At 30.5% G+C, this 22,781-nt stretch overlaps 2 protein-coding genes across 6 annotated transcripts; both read left to right on the forward strand.

Annotated features, from left to right (window-relative positions):
• The first annotated feature begins 6,517 nt into the window (after positions 1-6,517).
• LOC111318110 (ARM repeat superfamily protein) lies at positions 6,518-16,756 on the forward strand. Of its 4 annotated transcripts, XM_089754539.1 has the most exons (22): positions 6,518-6,909; positions 6,998-7,130; positions 7,922-8,058; positions 8,167-8,212; positions 9,281-9,493; positions 9,676-10,179; positions 10,320-10,454; positions 10,676-10,891; positions 10,977-11,066; positions 11,145-11,389; positions 11,708-11,796; positions 12,418-12,458; positions 13,078-13,108; positions 13,192-13,314; positions 13,422-13,639; positions 13,715-13,810; positions 14,251-14,363; positions 14,593-14,728; positions 14,846-14,950; positions 15,132-15,410; positions 15,839-15,924; positions 16,386-16,756. In XM_089754539.1, the coding sequence occupies exons 1-20, from the start codon at positions 6,635-6,637 to the stop codon at positions 15,330-15,332; spliced, it is 3,147 nt and encodes a 1,048-aa protein (XP_089610665.1). In that variant the 5' UTR covers positions 6,518-6,634; the 3' UTR covers positions 15,333-15,410; positions 15,839-15,924; positions 16,386-16,756. The 4 variants fall into 4 exon arrangements, with proteins under 4 accessions (XP_089610665.1, XP_022776502.1, XP_022776503.1 ...); XM_022920767.2 differs by lacking the exon at positions 15,839-15,924; XM_022920768.2 differs by lacking the exon at positions 15,839-15,924 and having other exon boundaries at positions 8,172-8,212; positions 16,386-16,605.
• Positions 16,757-17,500: 744 nt separating this feature from the next.
• Positions 17,501-21,819, forward strand: LOC111318111 (zinc finger CCCH domain-containing protein 17). 2 transcript variants are annotated; one of them, XM_022920770.2, is made up of 4 exons: positions 17,501-17,977; positions 18,943-19,053; positions 19,526-19,886; positions 19,965-21,819. In XM_022920770.2, exons 1-4 carry the CDS (start codon positions 17,810-17,812, stop codon positions 21,470-21,472), a joined length of 2,148 nt encoding a protein of 715 aa, XP_022776505.1. In that variant the 5' UTR covers positions 17,501-17,809; the 3' UTR covers positions 21,473-21,819. The 2 variants fall into 2 exon arrangements, with proteins under 2 accessions (XP_022776505.1, XP_022776504.1); XM_022920769.2 differs by having other exon boundaries at positions 19,526-21,819.
• The last annotated feature ends 962 nt before the right edge of the window (positions 21,820-22,781 follow it).

Genomic DNA, 22,781 nt, shown 5'->3' on the forward strand with positions numbered 1-22,781 from the left:
ATTCGATTTTAATTAAATTCGGATATTAAATATATATATTAAATTTAAATCAAATTTTGGATCATGATGTGAAAATTAAAAAAATCGAATCGAATTATATATTTTTATTAATTTATATATATTATTTAATTTTTATAAAACAAAAATAAATATTTTATATAAAAAATTATTTAAATATATTAAAAATTGCATTAAAATAATATATAAAAAGCAAAAACAATTAAATTTTAAGAACTGAAAATTTGAACCAAATCAATATAATTTAATTCAGATTAGATCGATTTAAAAAAAAAATCAATTCAAATTCATACCAGAATTTAAAGATTCATAATATTATGCATTATAAAAAAAATCAAACTGAATTAAATCCAATCCGAATCGTTATCTCCAATAATCTTGAGCTAGTGTGTACTTTTTAGTTATTATCATGCTAAAAATTATTAAAATTATATCAATGGTTACAATAATTTTATCAATGACTATCATAATTATATCAAAAATTATATAAATTAATCAAAGTAATTAAAATTATATCTAAATATCAAAATTATTACAAAGATAGAATGTCATAAACCTACGTCTAACTTGACCTTAATTATCGAGAAAAAAATATTGATTCAATCTTAAATAAAAAGATACAACTATCGAATTCAAATGAATTAAAATCAATAAGATATAAATTATTTATTATTCATTATTCGATTGATATATTTAAAAAAAATTATTTATCGATTTCTTTTGTTATAAATTATATGATTAAAAAATAAAAAAAATATATATTAAAAAGGCGAAAAGGCACATTGAGTACTATGTTTACACACCCGTTAGTTTTTTTTAATAAAATTTATAATAGAAAAAAAATAAAGGAATGAACAAAATAAAAAAATATTCAAAAAAACCAAAATAAGAAGAAAATAGGGTTATCATGCCACATTAGCAATTAAAAATGATCAAATTAAAATAATAAAAATTTAATTGATAATATCAAATGAGCTCTACTTTAAAAACTTAAAATATTAAAAAATTATAAATAATTTTAAAAGGAAAATGATAAAAAATTTAATAAAAATGACACGTGGTATATCCTTTATATAAAGTTGACCAGACAACAAATATTTATTAAATATATAAAAATAATAAATTAAAAAAAACACTAACACATCTTTAGTATCAAATGGATAAAAAATAATAAAAAAATAAAACTTAATATAAAGTGGAAGCCATATTTTAAAAAATTAAAATCCTTATAAAATATAAAAAAAGTTTAATAAAAATTATATATATATATATATATATATAAAGGTTGCCACATTATATAAATTTTGGTCATGTACCGTGCACAACCAAAATTTATGTTATGAATTTTTCAATATTATATCAAAACTATTACAAAATTTATAAAAATATACTACAAAACTTATCGTAAATATTACGAAGATTATCAAATACCTTAAAATTATATTTATGAAATTGTACAAAGATAACTAATATTATTTAAAATATTATCAAAATTATAAAATTTTATGAAAAATATTTTAAATCCTATTAATATTGTACTAATGATTACCATAATCATATCACAGGTTATCAATTTTATATTAAAAGTTACTAAAATCATATTAAAAATTATGAAATTGTATCACACCTTAATTACAATTTTAATAACTTTTTATACAATTTTAATAACTTATCAAACAATTTTGGCAATTTTTGGTATAATTTTTATAACTTTTGATACAATTTTTATAATATTTAATATAATTGTGATAACACTAATACAATTTGATAACTATTCATACGATTTTCATTACCTTTGATTTAACATTAGTAACTTTTAATATAAGTTTAGTATTCTACAAATGTTTATTAAAATTATATAAAAGGTTTTTTTAAATAATATTAAAAATCAAAATTTTATAAAAAATACTAAAATTATATCAAATATGATCAAAATTATTATTATTATTTATTATATCGCATCCATTTTATTGTTATTCAAAACTGTTATAAATGGGGTTCAACGGGGTATATCCTTTTAAAACCTATACTACTATTCGGCCATATCTATCCCTAACCACTTCAAATGATATATAGTTTAGAGGATAAAATGCAATATTACAACGATTAATTTGTTTAGCAGAACTAATTTGCTAATTATAAATTTCAAAAAATCATAGTCATCATAATTGCAACAAATGCGCGAAATTTTGTTTTAATATAATTTGTTAATTATTATGATAGATTTACAAATTGTCAAATATTTAGTAAGAATTGTTAATTATTATGACAATTTTATAAATTTAATTAAACCAATATAAATGATAAGAGTAAAACATAAAATATTGTTTTTTTCATTTAACTACCAAGTGAATAAGATTTTGTTCGATTAGTCATTATATCAGTTGATATATTAAGGAAGTTAACATTTAAAAGTTATAAATTCAAAAAAAAATATGTGGGTAATGTCTTTTTTAATTAAATAAATATTAAGAAATTTTTTTTAAATGAATTAAAAATTAAAAAATAGATAAGATTTTGCTTAACGGACGCACATAAATATTTATTAGGGTGGTGCCTGCGCTTTACATATGGAATGTTAATTCAAATTGGAATAGTATTTCATTCTATTGTGTATGATAAAAAAATTACTTACAAAAATTTGTAATTGCTTTTAGGCCTCAAGACATCTTAAGCCCAATAACCCTGTCTGTCCGTGGCCCACAAAACAATCTCAAACATACGACGCAGAAAAAAAATAAAAAGGACAAGTGTTAAACAGAGAAATAGTCGAGATTTTTTAATATAATAATATAAATTACGGATAGCTAAAATATTATTTTAATAATAAAATTTTATCATATGAAACATGTTAAAATAATATTGTTCTAAGCACAACGAATGTTATGCTAGGAAATGAAACGAATTAAGCTACTTACAAGTTATTTGAATTTTATTTAAAAAAGTTTCGAATTAATTCATTTGTTATCGGATTAAATTTAAATTATTTAAAAAATTAGTTGATCGGAATTCAAATAATTTAATATTTGACTCAAAAGCAAACAAATTGAATATATTCCAAAATTATATTTTTAATATGTTTAATATAAATAAGTAAATAATAAAATATAATTTTAATGTCAATATTAATAATTTTGTTGAACTTAATCAATCAAGCACAAACAACTCAATTAAATTATGAGTGAAACTCATGTATGAAAAATAAAATTTAACTCGATGGACTCTCAAATTTTCAAATCGAACTAACTCAAATATGTAAATCTATCCATTTGATTTTAATTCAATTATACTTATACATTATATGCCCGTAAAAGAAAACTATAACCGTAAAAGATTACTCTCTAAACTAAAAATAATAATAATAACCACAAAATTGTAAAAGATAAATGTAAATAAATTCACATAAAAATGAATAATTGTCAATCAACTGTATAATAATATTTTGTTAATGATAAAATAAAAAGTAGAAAGATATTTAAAAATAATTTTAAGTGACACTATCATGTAATTTATTAATATTTATTTGTAGGACCATATAATGTAATTTATCTAGCAAGTTATATAACTTTCTAAAAATATATATTAAAATTACAAAATATAAATTCACAAAAATGATATTTTATTATAAAATTTTGTTAATTGGTGTAACGAAAAAAGTTGTTATTAGTAAGGAAATCATAAATTTTAAAATTAATAAAAAAATTGATTTTATTTTTTTGACCTCAAATAAATAATAAAGTTGTATAAAGTCCTAATTAAACATTTCACCTCTTGATGGTATGGGGGATGATAAAAGATTATCAAGTATGATCAATATTTGAGAGTTAAAACTTCTTAAAACTATATAATTAATATTACTAAATACTATATAATTTTTTAAAATTTAATATGCTAAGAAAAAAAAAACTTATTATGATATACTGATAAAAATTTTTTTCAAGGAGTTTAGTTTAATTAAGGTTATTATAAATTTGTAATAATTGATATAAAAATATATATTTATTAAAAAATAAATGATATTTTTAAATTAAAAAATTTTATGTTTACTATTTTATCTTTAGTTTACTAAGATCTCATTAGATTTTATTCATTTATTTAAGGTCAAAATAATATAATTCAATTTATTTTTATTAATTTTAAAATTTATATATATTTTTTCAATAACAAATTTTTCATTACATAAATTAATAAAAATTTATAGTAAAATCCCTTTTTGTTATTTTTCTTAAAGTTTTAAAAAAACTAACTTTTCAAAAAATAATTTTTAAAAAGTTTTTCGGAAATAAAATTTTATAAGTTATATAATTTATCAAATTTTTATGTTTGATAAGTTTTATAATTTATCAAATATAGATATTTTAAAACTTGTGAGTAAGATAGTAAAAAATTTCACTTAGGGACAATTAAAAAAAAAAAGATATGAAGAGCAAAAAATGATACATTTATATATATATATATATATATATATATATTACAACATATATAAACATTTGATAATATTTATTACATAGATGCTATGTAAACAACAATTTTAAATGACATATATGATTTTTTTTTCTAAATAGTATAATTTTTTAAATTATAAATTTGATAATTTTGAATTTATTCAAATATAAAATTTATTCAAATTATAATTACAAACCAAATTAATCTAGAGATATATTTTTTTTAAATTAAAAATCTGAAATATAAATTTTATCCGAATAATTTTTATTGATTGTTATATAACTTTATTTCTTTCATTTAATTATGAAAATCTTCCAACATATTTTAGAAGTATAAAAATTAAATTTATGCAAATCTTTTAAAAACTCATTATTTTTTTATCTTGATTTATATAAAATAAAATTATATTTTCAAAATTTTATGAAAAAGATTGAAAATTCAAATAGTTGTTCATATTAAATATCTAAATAATAAGACCTAAATCTATCTTGAAAATATTAATTTAAAATTTATTTATTCAAGTATAATTATCATTGATAGTTATTCTACTAATTAAAGATTATAAAATAATATTTGATATAAGATAATCACTTAAAATACTATGGTAATTTACACATAGCTATTAAATTATCATGTTCAGTAATTACTTATTAATCTTACTTGACGGTAATTATGGGTTATCGAGAGTTATCAAATTATTATTTTAAATAGTAATTTAATTCACAAAAAAGTAATAAAATTTTATTACCGAAGTGAAATGATATATAAAATTAAAAATAGTTAATATTATTATTTAATATGTAAATAAAAAATTTATTTATTTTCAAAATTAATTGTAATTATTTTATATTATAAATTTTTATATTTTCAATTTAATATTTATTGTAACAAATTCTAATATAAATTGTGTTTTTTTTATTTGTTAAAATATTTTTACATATAACATAATATTTTTTATTATGAATTTAATAGGTTAGTTTTTTTTTTCTAATTTAAATGTTTTTTATATAATTTATATTATAAAAATTGATTTGCTTATCAATAAATATTTTAATTATTTTAATAAATTTATCATATTTTATTATAAAATAAACAAAAAATTACTAAATTTTATAAATCATTATATTTAAATAACATTAAAATCATGAACTTGTGTAATTATTACAATATCTATAATTATTTTTGTACTTTTAAACGAAATAATATTTCATTTTTAATAATATCAAATATAATGATATTTAATTTCTAAGAACTAATAATTGGTAACAAAACAAAATAATTTTAAATTACAAGTGATAAAAATACCTAAGCAATAAAATCACCTTGATTATTATATTACTATGATGGTATTGTAAAAAAAACCAATTGCTACTTAATTGTAATGTGTTATATTAATTTTTTATTTTTTGATTTACAACGTTTTGGAATTCTATTCTATTGCAAATTTATTTTTTGGTTTGCATATTTTTTAAGTATATTTTATTACTATTGCAAGTTTATTTTTATGAAAAATAATATTTTTTTCAATTCATTTTTTCACACATTTTTTAACATTTTTCATATTTTGTACAACAATTTGAACAAAACTATAAAAATGAAAAATATGTCAATACTTTTTTTTATTATTTAATTCATCATATGATAATATATATTGTTATTATTTTAAGAAAAATATGTAATTTATTTTATTTGATATAAATTTGTAGGTATATGAATATTATTGAGATATAGATAATAAGAAGTGAAGATATGTCATTTTCGTTTTATTTGTTTAAAAATTAATTTTTTATAACAAGTTAGTGACGTATAAAATTTAAAAATTTGATTATAATTTAAAAATATTAATTTAAATGTATATATAGATATTAAATAAATAAAATGATTTTGTGCATAGTGATGTCACAATCTAATTTTTTATTTAAAAAAAAACAATTTTACTGCCATGGTTTCCACTTGGCCTTTCGTACGCTTTTTTAACTTACCCTTTATCAGTCCAGACCCAAACACAGCTCATCAAAGTATATAAACTTTGAAGGGAAGCAAAAACCCTTTCACCGTTTCAGCAGCAGCCTCCGCAGTAGGGTTTTCTCACTTTTCTTTAAATTTCCAATATCTTCATTCCAACTCAACTCAAGTGAGACCCTAAAACAAAAAATAAAATAAAAAAACGATGGCACAATCCCTAGAATTATTGTTGATCCAATTCTTAATGCCAGACAACGATGCAAGGAGGCAAGCGGAGGAGCAAATTAAGCGACTTGCAAAGGATCCGCAAGTCGTTCCAGCTCTGGTTCAGCACCTTCGCACCGCCAAGACCCCAAACGTCCGCCAGCTCGCCGCCGTCCTCCTCCGGAAGAAGATCACTGGTCACTGGGCTAAGCTTGCTCCTCAAATTAAGCAACTTGTCAAGCAGTCCCTCATTGAAAGCATCACTATGGAACACAGGTTTATTATCGAATTCCCATCTTTCTTGCTTTTGATTTCATATTGGAATTGAATTTGGTTTAATTTTGAGTGGTTTGATTTTTGGCAGTCCACCAGTGAGGCGAGCAAGCGCGAATGTAGTGAGTATAGTTGCGAAATACGCTGTTCCAGCTGGAGAGTGGCCTGATCTGCTGCCATTTCTGTTTCAATGTAGTCAGAGTCCGCAGGAGGATCATAGAGAAGTAAGTTTCCGCGGCAACTGGATTCTGTTACATTGCTGAAAGCTTATGCTGCTGAGTAATAATTCTTTGTGCGAATAAAATATCATTAATACATAAGCTTATGACAATAAAAGATATATTTTTTTGCTTATCATGTTTCATGGTAAAAAGAGTGAAAATGTATCTTTATATACAATAAATAGAAATATAACATTGCTAAATATTGTATAAGTCTAACAAAGAAGTTGGTAATTATTTTTCCCCAAAAACATAGAATTATTCTTTAATTTGTATAATTCATGTAATTTTAATTTTAAGGTTAAATTAATTGACATGGACGTCATGGCTAAACTTCTGAACAGCAGAATGCTATTAGTGTGAGCATATGTGTGTTAGCACTATCGGTTTGGCTTTATTTATTGGGCTGAGCTTGGTGTGTTTACTTAGCATACAAAGATCAAGTTGAGCCTCATATCTTACTATTCTAGGCTGTTGAGTAACAACGTGGCTTGGTTATACCACTGGTTTTTTGCTGCTGTGCGAAGAGACAAACTTCCTGTGACGTGAAGCCATATAGTACCTTCATCTAGTTTATCATTCTGTATTTATTTACTTCTCTGGACACCTGCACTCCCATCCTGTTGTATTCAATCATGTCTCCCTGTTTATGTCATTTTGGCTTGATATTGGGCCTTACATAGTAATTGGCTTTTCTAGAGCTAGCGGCTCTTATTTCCTCTTGTGTTCTCCAATTCATGATATTTCTATTTTATGGACTAACAAATGCATTTGTGTGCTTCTGGTGGTATAAGGTGGCATTGATCCTTTTCAGCTCTTTGACTGAAACAATCGGAAGCACTTTTAGACCACATTTTGCAGAGTTGCAAGCACTTTTGCTCAAGTGCTTGCAGGATGAGACAAGCAGTCGTGTCAGAGTTGCTGCTCTTAAGTAATAATTTAGTTTTTTTTCCCTCTTTATGCTTTTTGATGACCTCGCTGGTTGTTAAGATATAACTTTTTGTGGCTTGTTTACGAGATTTACACATTTTTTTGCCAGGGCAGTGGGGTCGTTTCTTGAATTCACAAATGATGGGACTGAAGTGGTGAGTTTGTATGCTTGTTGCTCGACTATAAGTTCTATTTGTTTTGAATAATTATAGCATATAGTTTACATCTAGTAAGTAATCTGTCCATTGCATACTATTTTACTGTTAAACACCTACTTATTTTTTGATTATGTAGTCTGTTTCCAGGTGAATTTTTTGAGCATGTGCTGCTTTGCAAGATAGAATAAGTGTTGCAAAAGGACTAATATATGTTTATCCAGAAAGGATATTTTCTAATTGGAATCTTCTCCAGGAATTAAGTTTGTAGATGGCATTGTAGTTTGAAACTTGTCTTATATAATTCAAACAAGAGATGCAATTGATGAGCTGAAGTTTCATTTTTTTTTTATTCCTTCTGCACAAATATTTGATGAAGTATTAAAATACTTGGAAAGATTATAAGGGACCATATTTATAAAATTCACCAATGAGGTGAAAGCAAAAGATAAACGGAGTATGGAGAATTCTTTTACTTTGATTGGAATATTTTTCTAAGACAAGGGAATTGGAAAGGTGAACTTCCTTTGGATTGGGGGAATCTGAAAATATATGATCTCAAAATTATGAATTTGTGCGTGGACCATTTTGCCCCTAACCTAATGTCAACCTTATTGATAGGGCTGTTCAATGGGTTCAAATAGAAAATTGAAATCGAAGCCAACTAGATTGTTTAAATGTTATTGATGAAAATGAAGTGAAATAACTTTGTTCATTTATGCATGTAACTTAGGCCAACTGATTTCTGATTAAAGCTTAGTTGGGTGGAGTTGAGTGCTTGGGGTGTCCCACCCGTTTCCCATCCCTATAATGGCAAATTATCCTTTTTGTACAGAGTTGTTCAGTACATATCTGGCTGGCAATGTCAGGTCTGCTTAGTCACTGATTCTGTTTTAACTAGTAAACGTTCACCCACTTTTCTTCTAGTAATCTGATTCTAAGGCATATCTTGTTTGTTGGAAATTGTTTATGCATGCTTTTAACTGTTTTTATACATGTTTTAATAAAAAAAAGAACAAGGTCAACCAATTTTGCAAAATGTTTGTGGCTAATTATCATACCATGCAGGTTAAGTTTCGGGAGTTCATTCCTAGCATTTTAAATGTATCAAGACAATGCCTTGCTGCTGGTGAGGAGGATGTTGCTGTTATTGCTTTTGAAATTTTTGATGAGCTTATTGAGTCTCCTGCACCTCTTCTTGGGGATTCTGTTAAATCCATTGTACAGTTCTCTCTTGAAGTTAGCTCAAGTCAAAATTTGGATTCGAACACTCGCCACCAGGTGAGAAAAGATGGTTCTTTTCCTAATTTTTTATGACTTATTATTATATAAGCATTAGCTATAGTTAATTGGTCATCATGGATAGTTCTGTTGCATCTTATGGCTGTGTTCCATTCTTTGATGTCTCTGTTTTTGGTTTCACGTTCTGTACCTTTACTTCTTTCTTTCATTTAATTTGTCAGGCTATTCAAATAATTTCATGGCTGGCAAAGTACAAAGCCAATTCACTAAAAAAACAGAAGCTGGTCACACCTATTCTGCAAGTAATGTGCCCTTTGCTGGCAGAATCATCCAATGTGGATGAAGATGATGATCTTGCTCCTGATCGAGCTGCTGCGGAAGTTATTGACACAATGGCCTTGAATCTCTCAAGGCATGTCTTTCCTCTTGTTTTTGAGTTTGCTTCTATAAGCAGTCAGAATGTGAATCCGAAATTTAGGGAGGCCTCTGTCACAGCTTTAGGTGTTGTTTCAGAGGGTTGTGCAGAGTTGATGAAAGATAAGTTGGAGCCTGTTCTTCAGATCGTCTTAGGGGCATTGAGAGACCCAGAGCAAATGGTTAGAGGGGCTGCCTCTTTTGCATTGGGCCAATTTGCAGAACATTTGCAGCCTGAAATTATATGTCATTATGCAAGTGTTCTTCCCTGCATTCTCAATGCACTGGAGGATGTGTCTGATGAAGTGAAGGTACATAAAGGGAAATGTCTAAGTTATGGTATAGATCACTTTTTAGTTGATAAATGTACATGCACGCTTGCATGTCAATGTATGTATTTTAAATTTGTCTGTAATGTTTATAATAACTGCATAACTTGTTTTTTTTACAGGAAAAGTCATATTATGCTTTGGCAGCATTTTGTGAAGATATGGGCACGGAAATCCTTCCTTTTCTTGATCCTTTAATGGGAAAGCTCCTGGCTGCCCTCCAAAATAGTTCTCGTAATTTGCAAGAAACGTGCATGGTAAGCAAATATGGCTCTATATTCTTTTGTTGAACCTAAGAGGAAAGACAGCTTGCGCACACAAACAAAGACTCCTAGGCTGAGATTCACCAATCAAATGGAGAGTTGATGATATGAGATAATGTTACTGGAATATAAATGAAGTCTTCAAATAGCGTGTTTCATTTAATTGCAGAATTTAATCCTGTAATATAATATTTATTTGTTAATACTTGGTGCAGTCCGCAATTGGTTCTGTTGCAGCTGCTGCAGAGCAAGCTTTCATTCCATATGCTGAAAGGGTTCTGGAATTGATGAAAGTATTCATGGTTCTTACTGATGATGAGGATTTGCGTGCTCGGGCAAGAGCTACGGAGCTTGTTGGAATTGTTGCAATGTCTGTTGGAAGAACAAGGATAGAGCCAATTTTACCCGCATTTGTAGAAGCTGCAATTTCTGTAATTACACTGTCCTTTTCTTCTAAGTATCTTAACATGAATATGATCTCCTAGATGTGTTGAATCATGCTTGCTATCACCTCAGGGTTTTGGATTAGAATTCAGTGAGCTTAGGGAGTACACTCATGGGTTCTTCAGCAATCTTGCAGAAATTATGGATGATGGCTTTGTGAAGGTGTGCATGGACTTCAATTAAATTTCTGTTTTCGTTTGCTTGGTGCCTGTATTCATGTCAGTTTTATTTTGTGAGCAGTATCTTCCTCATGTTGCACCTCTGGCATTTTCATCTTGCAATCTTGATGATGGGTCTGCAGTGGACATTGATGAGTCTGATGATGAGAATATTAATGGTTTTGGTGAAGTCTCATCTGATGATGAAGCTCATGATGAACCAAGGGTTAGGAATATCAGTATAAGAACAGGGGTATTAGATGAAAAGGCAGCTGCAACTCAAGCTCTTGGCTTGTTTGCTCAGCATACGAAAGGCTCTTTTGCTCCGTATCCTTGTATTGTTTTATTAATTTATTTTTTGTCCAACTGTACCATTTATATTTCTGATATTAAAGGTGTTTTTATCCAAAACTGAGTTGGGTATAATAGAGCTGGTTTAGTCTTTTATGAATTGATGATTCATTTTCAGACAAAGATCAGTTATGGTATTACAAGTTTTGCTTTCAAAATTTGGACCATACAACATTTTAAGTATGATTTAGAACGGAACCATCTTCTAGATTCTTTAATACCCCTTAAGTGTGAATGTGAATGGCCATAAAAATGGTAGTTCCCCTGTACTCTGAGTTCTTTAATTCTTCTAAGCTATTTGGAGGAATCACTGAAGATTTTGGTGAGACATTCGGGGTATTTTCATGAAGATGTACGGCTGCAGGCAATCATTGCTTTGAAACGTGAGTTTCAACTACATACTTGTGCGTTGTGACATCATTATGTAATATCCAACATATATTGTTAACATTTTTTGTCATGATAGATGGTGAAAATTGATTATTGTTGTCCTTGACAAAGACTCTTCTACTTTCCAAAAAAAAAAAAACCTATGTCTACTGCAATTAATATTTTTGTCTTCATGGGACTGCTTTTTCTGATTTTCTTCTGTTCTGACTAATTTCTGACTAATAATGTTGCCCTCTGCCATGGCTTCATCCACAAATTGCTCACTCCCTCTCCCCCCCTTTAAATGATGCATGTGCAAGAGTCTAGCAATGCTGGCAACGTTATGGCCAGGGTAGGAGAGAGGGAGATCTGGTCCAAAAAGAAAATGAAATGCCATTGTGGTTGACATAATGCTTTTTCATGGCTGGAGAAGCTCATGATTAAGTTCAAATTTGGAGCAGGATGCTAATTGTCCAGATTTGACATTTAGTTTTTCATTCCTGTTGTAGCAAACTGTTAATTTGGATTTGGCACAGACTGAATAGGTCAATGAGTTGAATAGTAATTATCTCTTACATTCATGTATTCATCTTTATGCAAATCTCACCATCTTTTGTTGGTGATCGAACTTGCAGATATTTTGACAGCAGCACATGCAATCTTTCAGTGTCAGAATGTGAGTTGCATTGACCCTTTTCATTTTCCTTCCCTTCTATACCTTTTTTTTTTTTTTTTTGGTTTCATTAACATCTCTAGTGGACTCTTCTTCTTGTATTTGACCCTCTGGAGTGCTGTAAAAAGAGGGATAGAGGAGAGGGGTGGGTGGATGTTCTGGTTGTCAAGTTTTCTTAGAATGATTAATGTTTATGGAATTCAAAGGAATAATTCTACTTTTGTGTGATCTAATCATTATTCTAGCTTTAATTTTGTGCTGGATATGTCAATTCCAATGTGGTTTAGAATTTTGTGTCGTAAACTTTGCTACCTTTGAGTACAATATGTATGTCTTGAATTTGCCCAATGGTCCTTCCACTCATGCTTGTAGTTTTCGAAGCTTCTCTTTTACCTTGGTAAATTTGTTGGTGTATAAGCTACTTGATTGAGCAACATGCACATGCTGGCGCGTGTGCATATTCACAGAAGAGTCTTTATCTAAATTGACGTAGACTACAGACAGTCATGCAGGTCCTCATGCATGCAAATATGTACATATAAATGTATCGTGTCTGCATACACACTGAGAGTAGGTGAATTCATACACTGCTAATAAGAGTTTAATGTTTTTTGCTGTGCAGGATGGGTCAATGAAGGCAAAAGAAGTTCTTGGTATTAACTGTTTATAGTTTATATTTATGCTTCTCCAGATTGCATTGGTAATAGGGTTCTGATTTAGTTCGTTCATTTTGTAGATACAGTGATTAATATCTATATCAAGACTATGACTGAAGATGATGACAAGGAAGTTGTTGCCCAAGCTTGTATGAGCATAGCTGATATCATCAAGGATTATGGTTATATGGCTCTAGAGCCTTGTAAGTAGTTCACTGCTCCCTGTTAAGAATCCTTGGTGCAAAAATCTTTCGGGGGTAGATCAAATATTTATTGTCGATATCATTTCTCATTTTATCTGGTTTTTCAGATTTGTCTCAGCTTGTGGATGCTACTTTGACATTGCTTCAGGAGGAATCAGCATGTCAGCAATTAGAGAATGGGAGTGATATTGATGATGATGATGCCGAACATGATGAAATTCTAATGGATGCAGTTTCTGATCTTTTACCTGCATTTGCTAAGTCAATGGGTTCTCACTTTGCTCCTATATTTGCAAAACTATTTGAACCTCTGATGAAATTTGCGGTGGGTTATAGTAGTTGAGTATGAAGTTATGATTTCTATAATTAGCATATTATATTTGTTTGTTGCTGAGTGCAGAGAGCTTCACGCCCTCCACAAGATCGAACTATGGTGGTGGCTTGTCTTGCTGAAGTTGCGCAGGACATGGGTGCTCCAATTGCAAGCTATATTGATGTAATTTAATCAGAATTTTCAATTGTTTAGGCTTTATTTGGTTCTTGCTTTTACTATTGTGCTTTTTGTTACCTAAACAGCTGTCAAAAAGCAAAAGTGAAGTATAGCAAGCAAAATGATGACTAAAATTTGAACAAATGAATAAGATGGCAATGCTAATTTTAACATAGTTGGTCTGTATTAAAAAGTTGGTCTGTATTAAAATCATGCATCTTGTTATAAAAAGTTACTTTTAAATTTCAATTCATGAAAAGCATTTTTAGTTCTTTATGTCAAAAGTATTGTTTAGTTCCATATTCAAACAGACATTTTGCTTCTTGCTTTCAGAAGCCAAAAGAAAGTAGCAAAGGCTACAAGTAGAAGATGGCAGTCAATTTTATGTCTTTGTTGGTTTTCAAACATATGCGGCTGTTTACTGAAACTTTTTTTCCATGTTTCAGAGACTGATGCCCTTGGTGCTTAAAGAGTTAGCATCATCATCAGCAACAAATAGAAGGAATGCTGCATTTTGTGCGGGAGAGCTGGCCAAAAATGGGGGAGAGTCATCTTTGAAGTATCCTTTTCCAGCCCATGCCCTCCCTCACCCACTCTTATTCTTTTCCCTTATTTCCTTGTTTTGAAATGTGTTTTCATTGTGTCTTGCAGATTTCTGTGGACTATTTTTTACATTATTGTCTTCAAACTATGACAATATTAAAATTAATTAGATATTATGTCATTGTTCTAGACTTTTTCCACAATGTTCCATCCCTGAATGTAGCTTTTCCACTCATCAATAATAGATATTACAATGATATATTGCGTGGGCTTTACCCATTATTTGGGGAACCTGAGCCAGATGATGCTGTCAGGGATAACGCTGCTGGTGCTGTTGCAAGGATGATAATGGTGCATCCGCAATCCATCCCATTGAACCAGGTTAATCTTGTCTTCTTTCCAACTGATCTGCTTGCCCTACAACATCACCCTGCCCCACACCCCTTCCATATCTAATGTGTTGTTCTTATCTCTTTATAACTTGGTTACATTTCACAGGTTCTTCCTGTTTTTTTGAGAGTTCTTCCATTAAAAGAAGATCATGAGGAGTCCATGGCTGTTTATAATTGTGTATCTATGCTTGTTTTGTCATCTAATCCCCAGGTATTTGTCTAATTCCTGACCAGGATGGCAAACTTACTATAATTAATAAGTATTTGTCAACTGGAAGCTTTGTTAAACATTTATGGTTCTGGACTTAATTTCAGAAGTGATAGTCTTTTGTTGACTTTGTTCCCCCCCCCCCCCCCCCCCCTTCTCTTTCTCTTTTGCATGCACAAAGCAGATACTCTCTCATGTCCCTGAGCTGGTAAATATTTTTGCTCAAGTTCTGGTGTCTCCAGCTGAAACTTCTGAAGTTAAAGCCCAAGTGGGAAGGGCTTTTTCTCACCTAATTTCACTTTATGGGCAAGAGATGCAACCCTTACTGAGCAACCTTCCACCTGCACATGCTAATGCCCTTGCTGCATTTGTCCCAAACAGCTGATATATGATCGATCACTTGAGCTCTAAATGTTTCTTTGACAAAGAAAATGGTCTTTCCCCATTTTTTTTACTGATAGAGGTAAGACCCAAAACGCTTGGATATGATCTTTTTTCATGCTTGACATGTAGGTAAAATTACTATTGATGGAGCTGGCCTTGATTCTATCGTGTTGTACCAAATCAACTGTCTTGCTACTGCTATCATACATACATATGTACTTATTGATCTAAATGGAGTGCATGCCTATATATACATATACTTGCATACAATATATATATATATATATATATATATACTTACAAATATAGGCACATGCATTAATACTAAATATATGTAGATGCATGCATGTACCTATCTATACATATGTGTCTACAATCGTGCGTGTTACTTGAATGCCCTTTGATTGTCTTTTACCATTTTCTTAGTCTTTTATTATTTTAATTGAATGGGTGGGTCGAAACCTGGGTCAAGAGTACCATCCAACTTAGAACCTTGTTCTGATCCAGTTTGGCTGGTTAAATAGAAAGGGTGGGGTTGGTCATCCAGACATTGACACCAGCAACTTTTGACTTTGTAAGGACTTTGGTACAAGGTAAAACTTTTACCTTTGTTGATTTAAATTAAAAAAAAATCCAAGTAAAAGGGCTATCATGTTTTTAATTTATTGTTTATAGTTGATCAGAGTATAGATAAATACATTCATTAGGAAACTAACTCTCGTTTTATATATGCACATACGCATGCATATCTTTACATACATAAATCCAAAACGTAAAAACTGAAAGACTATAGTAATGATATTGCAATGCGAAGATAAAGACATAAATTCTTAGTTAACTTTCCGACAACCTTGTCAAGTCTTGAAGTTGATAAATAATACTTGAATTGTCCATAATACTCCATAATCCATACGATCAGAATTGCTATTTGTTTGTAAATGTATTGCATCATATCTGCATATATATTTCTGGATTTTTGCTCACAAATCAAAGCCTTTATTATGATGCTGTAGCTGATTTGAAGACATTTAATCATGCATGCTTATAATTGCAGGTATTTTTTAGTGCTAGTCCTTCCGCTTCCAGTGCTTCCCCCATTTTCCGGTTTGGAGATGCTGCTTGTCCTTTATCTTTGATGAGCATACATGTGTGCATCTGCATTTCTCGTTGCATGCATGTAATGTATAATTGTTTTCTTGAACCATTTTTTTCATGATATTGATTCTTTTTTGATAAAGAAAATTTGAATCCTATGTTATAGCAGTTTATTTTCTTCTCGAGGTTGATTGTAGTTGATTATAAGGTTTTGTTTGTTCACAAGTTTGTGCTTTGTATAGGAGAGTGGAGCTTACCACATTATTAATGTACAAAACATTTAATTTGTTTTTGGAAATATTTAAATGAATCGGGTGGTTGAACCAATAATTTGTTAGCAAGAACAATGGTTCTGCATTTTTATGTCAACTCTATTTTTTATTACCTTAGTGTCTACTTTTAAACCTCTTATGTTATATTTACTTGATTAAAAAAATTATACGTATAAATTTTTTTAAATTCGTAATTTTTAATCACCAATTTTAAATATATGTTAATTGATTCAAGAGTTAATTGGTTAATTTTATTTTATTCAAAGCAAAATTTGCAATTATTTCATATTAATTTTTATTTTTGTATTTTTCTTTTTGACATGAGAAAGTATATCAAGGTTTAACTTTATAAAAAGAGTTAAATTCATCATGGTAACACTACGGTGTCCGGTAAAAATTTCACATTAACTATGAAAATTTTGTATTTCAACATTTGCAACACTTTTTTTATTCAAAAATTTTATGTCATATATCAACAAATAAATTTCATTTATATGTAGTCTCAATTAGTGTTCTCTTATACTAAGAGATTTTAAATTCTTAAAATTTAAATTCTAATCACTAAAATTAAAATTTCAACTAATAAATTACTAAAACAATTATTCAAAACTTTTTCATTCGAAATTAGAATACTTATCTCCCAAATTTGTATTGAAGCGAAAAAAATATATGTAAACTAAAAGTGATGTGACCAGTTAAAAAGTAACACGTGGTAGAACAGAACAGAGTTGAAGCACGGTCGAACCGGAAAGACAGAACACAAAAACTCCTTCTTAAAACGAACTAAAAAAAAGAACACATTACCATTCACCACTCATCTCACATCTTCTCTCTCTTCACTGCCCTTTCTCTCTCGTTCCTTCTTTTATTTACTCTTTTTCTTTTCTCTTCTATTATTTTTTAGCTTACTCTTTTAGGCTTTTTCTTTCTAATTTCCTTCATCCCCTCAACACCCAATCTCTTCCAGGCGGCTCCTCCTCTTCCTCTCTTCCTCATCTTACATAATCTTAAATCTGTCTGTCTCTTTCTGTTTCATTAAAAGTTTCGATCTAATAAAAAGAGGATTTGTTTTTTGTTGGGGATTTTAATATCTTAAATTAAAGAATCTGCCATGGTAGCGGCTACGCAACACCACCACCACCAACAACAGCAACCGCAACAGCAGAAACAGGCGGCGATGGCGGTGTTAGGGGCTACGAAAACATCGGCTGAAGAAGAGGCTTTGAAGAGGAACACGGATTGCGTTTACTTTCTTGCTTCCCCTTTAACCTGCAAAAAGGTTAGGTTTTTTCTTAGGGCTTTTTGGGTTTCAGACAAGATCTTGTTCTTTCTTGGATCTTGCATTGTTACGTTAATTGGGGTTTGAGATTTTCCCTTTACTTTCCTTCCCTCTGATGGCTCTTTGTTTAGTTGTTTATTTAACTTTGAATGAAAAATTTTTAAATGTAATTGGAAAAGTGAACACTTGTTTTTTTTTTAAAGGTTAGATCTTACTAGTTTATCTAAGTGTCTTGGTGGTAAAACCCTAGTGAATTTCATCAGGAAATATATGGAATCTTTCCCTTGATGTGCCTTTTATATATATACTACACAAAATGATTGCTTTTGCTCCAAAGGCCGTGTTATATATATATATATTTGGCTAATAAAGGATATGCTGTTAAATATATAATTATTTGCTGAATTATTGTTAGTCTTGGTGCATTGATTTTTTAGCGTATTGTATTTGATCTGATTCTGTTACAACTTTAAGTTGTTGCTGTAAAAGACTGGGAAACATTGATGTTCCTGTCAACCAACCCTTTCTAAGGGTAAAAAAGAAGAGTATTTTTAGAATTTAGTGTTTCCATTGCAATTCATTTATGTTGTGATTATAATGGTATACTTGGCTGCATCATCTCTATTACTGTCATTCCAAGACTGTTCCTGTTGTCTTCTGATTGCAATTTCACTTTTAGCCTATGGGAACTATTTGTTGTTTGTTTGCATTTGTTGTTTAGTTCTTTTGTAGAAATTGGTTTTTTCATCTGTGAAGTTGCTTTGTTAACCAGTCTTCATCAGCTGCATCATTTTGTTTATAACAAACAATTATTTTTAGATGGCATAATGTCAATTATGTCATGCTATACTTCATACATTGAAAGATGCTGTGGGCATATTTTCCGTACTGCTATGCAATTTTTTGTCATTAATGGTCATTGGATTCTGTAACTGATATTCCTTTTCCCTTGTCCATGCCAATAGGGAAGTGAATGTGAGTATCGCCATAGTGAATATGCCCGGATTAATCCAAGGGATTGTTATTACTGGTTGAATGGTAATTGCTTGAACCCGAAATGTGGATTTCGGCACCCTGTAAGTTTCTTCTCTTCACTTGCGGCAACAGTAACATTTCTGTGCTATGCTAGTCTTACAAGGTTGTATAGGGATTTTATTTCTTTTTCATTATGTGTTTTGACAGTTAAGTTTCGAAAATTGTGGACAATCAGATTAGAATATTTTCCAAACAAGTCAAGTGGCACCAACTCACTTGGAAAATAGACAAAAAAATCATAAAATGAAAAATATGTATTAACAAGATTATATTTGTTATTTACTTTCCTTGAAACTTAGGGTTGGAGTCCATAATTTTACTTCTATGCGTACTTATTCTAACTTTTTCTCTTTTTTAGATTTTAAGAGATCTATAAATTCTTTATTTTTTATTATTTTAATTTTTAAATTTAAATAAGCAAGTTATTTTATCTAGCTATTTCACCCATGTAGTGGATGTACGTTGGACTGGTTGTAATAATGTTCTTGTGTAATTTTGGTGGTGTCTCTTCAGCCCCTTGATGGCTTGTTGGGAACCCAAGTAGCAGCTCCAGCTGGTTCTTCCATGTCTTCTTTGAATGCAGCAGCAACACCAACACCTGCTAGTCATACCCCTTACAACCAGGGTGCTTCTTACAGTTCCAACAAACAAGCAGTGCCATGTATTTTCTTCCAGAAGGGGCTTTGCTTAAAAGGTGATAGATGTGCTTTTTTGCATGGTCCAACTACAAGTAATAAAGCCCCACAGCCAGCAGCAACTACCACTACTACTGAGCCTCATTCTTTGAAGAAGGCTTTTGGTGCCCCTGAAACATCTCAGTTGCAGAAGTTTCCCTCGACTAATGTGTCAAAGACAGTTGGAGTAGCTCCTGAAGGTAAACTTACTCCAAAAGTCGAAGCTGCTTTCACTAGAATTGGTACTGGAACTGAGAGAAATGTGCCATGTCCGACAGGCTTGGATGAGGAACTTCCTCGACACAAAGGAACAAATACTACTTCAGTTGTTAATGGTGGCTATGTGGGCCGTTCTAATTGCTTGCTTCAGGCCCATGCTTTAGATGAACCAAGTTTTCATGGTGGTAGGGACACTGACGAATTTTTAAGGGAATCTTCTCCTGGTTTTGATGTTCTTGTGGATGATGAGCTCAGAGATTCTGATTTCTACCATGGTGAAGATCACTATGGAGGTACAAGAGGACATGAGGCAAGGAATGTGAATGAATATGACATTAGTCAGTCTACTAATCATGATGCCATATCTGATGTTGATCCAGAAATGTTTCATGATGCACGAGGCTATGATTCATTTGACCATGTGAAAGGGAATTATGGTTGGGACCAACAGAGGGCTTCATCTGAGAGGATATCTCTGGGATCATCTACTCTGGAGAGATGGGGTTACTCAAGAGCTGAAAGTCTTAATCATGTTGAGGAGTCAGATCTACGCCATCGTTTATCTAAGCATAGGAGGGTTAATGGCCTGAGGTCTGTTGTCAATCATGATCATGCCCTGGAAAACCATGAAGGGGAGCGAAATTTCCGGGGCTCTCTTAGAGACTCTTACCATTTACCTCCACATGATAGTTCTCTTAGTAATCGTCTTCGGGGTAGAATAAAGCTTCCTGGGAAATCTCTAGTCAATGGGACTGATTTGCGTTCTGAAAGAGAGATAGAAAGGGGGCGAAATTTGGGATGGCTCTCTCCTGGAAAGCCGCAAATCTCTTCCCACCACGGGGGGCTCCGTGACAGAATAAAAGGAAGGGTGGAAGGAGAATTCAACAATAAAGAAGGTCGGAATTTTGGGGGTTTGAGGATTAGGAGAGAAATAATGGGCGAGAGGAATGCTGATTTTGCAGGTCCGAAAAGTCTTGCAGAGCTGAAAGTTGAGAAGAATACTGATAATAAGGAGTACCATTCTCTTGGAAAGCGAAAGAGCATAGAGGATTATCAACAAACTGAAGGTGATCTTTCGTTTGAAGGGCCAATGCCTTTAAGTGTGATTCTGAAGAGAAAGAGACAATCTGAAGTTGCAGCTTCTGGAAGTGGTATAGCATCTGTAAATAAAGATGTTAACCAGAAACAAAGCAAGGGAAGCTTGATTAGCAGCTCCACTAATACAGTAGTTTCAGTGACGCCGGAAGAGGCCAATAGGAAGGAAGAATCCAAGTCCACAACTGCAGATATTGGAACAACGGAAGTCACTCATGGTGAATCATCTCAACTACACAGCACAAGTGAGCGTGAGACTCAGGATGGGACTATTGCGGATGAGAGGATGGAAGATCACGAGCTTGAGGCAGATGACCAGAGGGATGGAGATTATTATTATGATCAGGGTGATGAAGGAGAATATAACTATGAGGAGGGTGAAAATGTGGACCCTGAAGAGGAATACATAGAGGAGGAAGATGGTGAAGATGGTGATGACTTTGCAAAGAAGCTAGGAGTCATGTTTTCATGAGTGATGGGTAGATGGAGATGGTCATATAAGACTACTTGGCAGTCCCTATGATTTATTCCGGTGTTGTGGAGTGCCTTTGAGCTCATTTAGGTTGCTTTTTCTGATCAAGAGTTAGCTATATTGGAATTTCATTTTAGAAGTAGGGACATTAAGTTTTGCCCTTGTGTCAATTAAAACTTTCTCATTGTATTTAAAAGCGGATTGAATGGGGATTTTTCTTATGCTTGAGGCCTTTTCTGGTGCCCACCTGTTGAACTTGATTACTAGGCGCATGGCAGGAAAAGTAGAACGAGAATAAGAAAATTTTCATTAATCTCCAATTCTCTATTTTATTCTCTGCTGCACAATTTCTATGTTGCCTTCCTATCCTGTCATATCTTTTGTCTTTCTTTTTAAAACAAACATGTCTTCTCTTTCATTTTCTTCTCCAGTGTAAACTCTTCTCCATAGCTAAAGTCTTCCATAAGTTCCCTTCAAGTTTGTGTGAATGCAGCTGGTTTAATCTATGCTCAATTTGTTTTAGCATATTGGGTGCTCGAACAACTTGGGATTTATTTTGTTTGGAAGTCTCTTGCTGAATATGCTACATAACTGCTATTATCAAATTTTGGTTACCTGCTAGCTTACGTGACCTTTAACATAGCACGAATTCGTCGGTGGATGGATTCCTTTTATGTTGGATTCTTGAATGGCAGTGACAGAACAAAGAATGAAAGACCATCTTTTATATAAGTGGAATAAACTACACTTTATTGCCAAAGCCATCTCATTTTTATGGCATTCGATAGACATAAATTAAAAGAAAAATTATTTGATATACTGATAATAAAATTTTTTAATTATACATATAGGATTAAGATGATAATAAATATTAAAATTTTAAATTAATTTTTTTTAAATATATAAAAGACATGTATTATTATTGTAATTTTGTTTCTGAAGTTAAAAAATTTTATTATTAATGTATTAAATAAATTTTTTTATTAGTATATTAAATAATTTCTCTAAATTAAAATATTCTTCAATTTTTACTCTTTGGAATAAAGTCTCCAATTTTCACTCATTCTTTCTTTCTAGAATTAGCAGCTTAAAAGCAATTTAATTTAGCTAAAATACGGAGGCAATAAGGTATGGTTACACAAATCAGGTCATTTATTTTGAACAAGTGTAATCTTTGAATCACTGTTTTTAATAATATAGTTTATTGATAAAATTATAAGCTTTTACTTTTAATTATTAAAATTTAATTCTACGGCTTAAAACTTAAAAAAAAAATTTGCAAATATATTTTTGGATTTTATTATTATAT

Source organism: Durio zibethinus, chromosome 2, assembly GCF_047325235.1.
Source record: "Durio zibethinus cultivar Kanyao isolate XHJ-2024 chromosome 2, ASM4732523v1, whole genome shotgun sequence".
Taxonomy (NCBI): domain Eukaryota; kingdom Viridiplantae; phylum Streptophyta; class Magnoliopsida; order Malvales; family Malvaceae; genus Durio; species Durio zibethinus.

Coding starts and splice junctions, on each gene's coding strand:
- LOC111318110 (XM_089754539.1), top strand. CDS start 6,635: ATGGCACAATCCCTAGAATTATTGTTGATCCAATTCTTAATGCCAGAC. Junction 11,390..11,707: donor ACGAAAGGCTCTTTTGCTCC/GTATCCTTGTAT, acceptor AATTCTTCTAAG/CTATTTGGAGGAATCACTGA. Junction 13,640..13,714: donor AACCTCTGATGAAATTTGCG/GTGGGTTATAGT, acceptor TGCTGAGTGCAG/AGAGCTTCACGCCCTCCACA.
- LOC111318111 (XM_022920769.2), top strand. CDS start 17,810: ATGGTAGCGGCTACGCAACACCACCACCACCAACAACAGCAACCGCAA. Junction 17,978..18,942: donor CCCCTTTAACCTGCAAAAAG/GTTAGGTTTTTT, acceptor CCATGCCAATAG/GGAAGTGAATGTGAGTATCG. Junction 19,054..19,525: donor AATGTGGATTTCGGCACCCT/GTAAGTTTCTTC, acceptor GTGTCTCTTCAG/CCCCTTGATGGCTTGTTGGG.